The sequence below is a fragment of the Phalaenopsis equestris genome, unplaced genomic scaffold (assembly GCF_001263595.1).
Source record: "Phalaenopsis equestris unplaced genomic scaffold, ASM126359v1 Scaffold000411, whole genome shotgun sequence".
Taxonomy (NCBI): domain Eukaryota; kingdom Viridiplantae; phylum Streptophyta; class Magnoliopsida; order Asparagales; family Orchidaceae; genus Phalaenopsis; species Phalaenopsis equestris.
In genome coordinates this window covers 757,983-761,392 of record NW_018164852.1, presented here as the reverse complement: position 1 = coordinate 761,392, position 3,410 = coordinate 757,983, and the positions used below count along the sequence as shown (strand labels likewise).

General features: G+C 38.4%; 1 protein-coding gene across 1 annotated transcript in view; it reads left to right on the top strand.

Annotated features, from left to right (window-relative positions):
• Nucleotides 1-531: 531 nt before the first annotated feature.
• Nucleotides 532-3,410, top strand: part of LOC110027005 (serine/threonine-protein kinase D6PK-like) — a 3,621-nt gene continuing 742 nt past the window's right edge. Inside the window, exons 1-2 of the mRNA XM_020728256.1 lie at nt 532-1,585; nt 2,721-3,381. Coding sequence (XP_020583915.1) covers nt 678-1,585; nt 2,721-3,381 — 1,569 coding nt within the window. The 5' untranslated portion in view covers nt 532-677. The remainder of the gene's footprint in view (nt 1,586-2,720; nt 3,382-3,410) is intronic.

The following is a 3,410-nucleotide window of genomic DNA, read 5'->3' as shown; positions in this document are numbered from 1 at the left end:
CTTTTTCAAGTATAGGTGATAATTCTATATCGTATAAGCTGGTCTTATTAGAATATATGTTGTTTTAACATAAATGCCACCCAATTCCAATGTATTTGCATATCTAACACCTAAACTTTACTTTTTGCACTTATGCTACAGCAATCTTTCATATCACTTTAAAAATACCACTAATGTAACTTTGAAAAGTGATATCTCCTTTTCATCCTTTTCATGCATATAAGATATGTAAATGCATATGAGTTAAATGGTATGTATGTAAATCTTCCTTTAATTTAAGGCTGGGTCTAAAGCATTGCTTTGGTGTTTATGTATTGACTTGAGGTAATAAGTTTTGAGTCATAAAAACAATCTTTCAGTTTTATGTAATATTGCATTCATCAGCGATTCTGACTTTCATTGGTTGGAGCTTCATGCACTGGTTATGCAAATTCTTAGCCTACTTTAATCTTTCAATTAAATGACAGGCTGTTCTATAATTTCACATATATGATTCCGATCCTATAAACTTCAATATGATGGCAAATATTTCATCAAGCTATAAATCTGCAAGTAAAAAGAAAGATACGATTGGAGTATTGCTGGTGAAACGGAATGAAGATTTGTTCGTTTGGAACAATTAATGTTCGTGTTGTCTGGAAGGGTTTAATCAGTATCTAAAGTCATTTTCCAATTCCATGGCTTCAATGGCTACTGCTAAAGCACTCACAGAGCAGCTTCTGAAAACAGCTGATGATCAGACACTAGAGTCGCCTTTGCAAAATTATAAGTCCCTAAAATCAGAACTGGATACACCAATAAGGTTGCCAAAATCTACAGGTACAGCTGATCAAAAACCAAATCATTACATTCCATCGAAGACTATGCGTTGTTCCGAACCCAATAACTTGCATTCTCCTCTTAAAAATCTAAAACTCTTATCTCATCAAGCAAACACGTCAGAAATTCTTCAATGTTTAGATGGAAACGAAGATCAGGAAAAGAAAGCCGGCGAGCACAGCAGCGAAAAGAATAGTTCGTCGTCTGCAAAAATCAGTGATGGAACAATCAGCTTTACAAAAACTAGCGAAAGTGCGAAGATAAGCGACCGAGCTGACTTTGTTGAGAGCGGCAAGAGTAGCGTGTGCAAGCCCAGCACTAGTAGTGATGTGAGCGATGAGAGCTCATGTAGCAGTTTAAGTAGCAGCATCAACAAGCCTCATAAAGCAAATGATTCGAGATGGGAAGCCATTCAGGTTGTAAGGATGAGAGATGGAGGTCTAGGTTTAAGCCATTTTAGGCTTTTAAAGAGATTGGGATGTGGTGATATTGGTAGCGTGTATCTTTCAGAATTGAGCGGTACAAAGTGTTATTTTGCCATGAAGGTTATGGATAAGGGGTCTCTAGCTAGTCGCAAGAAGCTGCTGAGGGCTCAAACAGAGAGGGAAATACTGCAATCTTTGGATCATCCTTTTCTTCCAACATTATACACGCATTTCGAGACCGATAAGTTCTCATGCTTGGTGATGGAATTCTGTCCTGGAGGGGATCTGCACACTCTCCGGCAGAGGCAGCCTGGAAAGCATTTTACAGAGCAAGCTGTGAAGTATGTTCTATATCTCATACCCTTTTTTATATTATATAGTTAGTCCTAAGTTAATTTTCGGAAGTAGTGCTGATCTTCACTTGCCATTTATGTTTAAAATATGTTATGTTTAGAGATTGTTTCAAAATGTTAAAAATATTCAGCACGCAAGCTGACATGTAAAGAAGATGTTACAGCTTTGTTATGCTTGCTTTAAAGATTGTTTTGCATCTCTTTTCTAACACAACTTCTTTTGAGATATTTGAAAACTTCTTATTCAGTTTTTAGGGGCATTCTGGGCGTACTTTTGTTACTACATTAGTAGTACTTGAAATGACTTGCTTAATACTGCTTGACAAATGATATCCATTACAAATTTACAAATTTTGTGATTGGCAACTATACGGTATGTGAAATCTTTTATACATTTTTTACATTTTCGTCCTACTTAACTCGCTTTTTTGTGTAAATGAAGATACATTTTCATGGTTTTGGCATTGGTTTTGGAGTAAAAAATTGTCATAAAATCATTCCTTGTTCAAAAATATTTTAATTCCTAAAAGCCGGTGCCTTGTAAACACATTGGCAATATGAAATGATATATTGGATTCAATATATGCAATATATCCCTTTTTTTCCTTTCCTTGCTTAACCACCCATAATCTTCTCCTCATTGTAATCTATTTTAACTTATTAATGAAATTGATTGGGCGTGACTCTCACATATATATATATATATATATATATATATAGATATATTTCTTCGTGCTAGTCGATAAAAAAAAAAAAAAAAGAAGTATGCGTGTACTTTCTAAATTCAATATATATGAGTGCTCGTGATTCTGTCTCCTACTTTCCAGACAGGCATGGCAAGCTTCTTTTTCGTACTTCATGAAGAAGTCTAAAGAATTCCAATGTACGAATCCAACTGAAAGAAACATAACCTTATAATTCTGGTAGATTACTTAGTTTTTCATATATGAACTCATGATTTCTTGCAATATCATAAATATAAATCTATTATAATGCATCACTTATATGTCATCTTCTTCTTCACATAGCATCTTTATACTACTATATGCTACTGCTCTCAAGCAAAATAAACCATTTATTGATGAGAATGAAACAAAATTCACTAATTACTTGTGTATTGCAGATTCTATGTGGCAGAGGTCCTCCTTGCTCTCGAATACCTACACATGTTGGGCATCATCTACCGTGACCTCAAGCCCGAAAATGTTCTCGTTCGTGAAGACGGCCACATCATGCTCTCAGACTTCGATCTCTCCCTCCGGTGTGCCGTCAACCCAACCCTCATCAAATCTTCCAACCCCGATTCCGAGCTCCCGAGAAACAACAATCCGGTTTACTGCGTCCAACCAGCCTGCATCGAACCCTCATGCATCCAGCCTTCTTGTGTCGCTCCCACAACCTGCTTCGGCCCCCGTCTCTTCTCCTCCAAATCTAAGAAGGACCGGAAACCGAAGCCGGATATCGCAAATCAAGTCACCCCGCTGCCGGAGCTCATCGCAGAGCCAACCGACGCGAGATCCATGTCGTTTGTCGGCACCCACGAGTATTTGGCTCCGGAGATCATCAAGGGCGAGGGGCATGGAAGCGCGGTGGATTGGTGGACCTTCGGCATCTTCTTATACGAGCTTTTGTTCGGCAAGACTCCGTTCAAAGGATCGGGAAACCGAGCTACATTGTTCAACGTGGTCGGCCAGCCATTGCGGTTTCCGGATTCTCCGATCGTGAGCTTCTCGGCTAGGGATTTGATTAGGGGTTTGCTGGTAAAGGAGCCGCAGCATCGGCTTTTTTTTTAAAGAGGAGGGGAAGGGAAGAA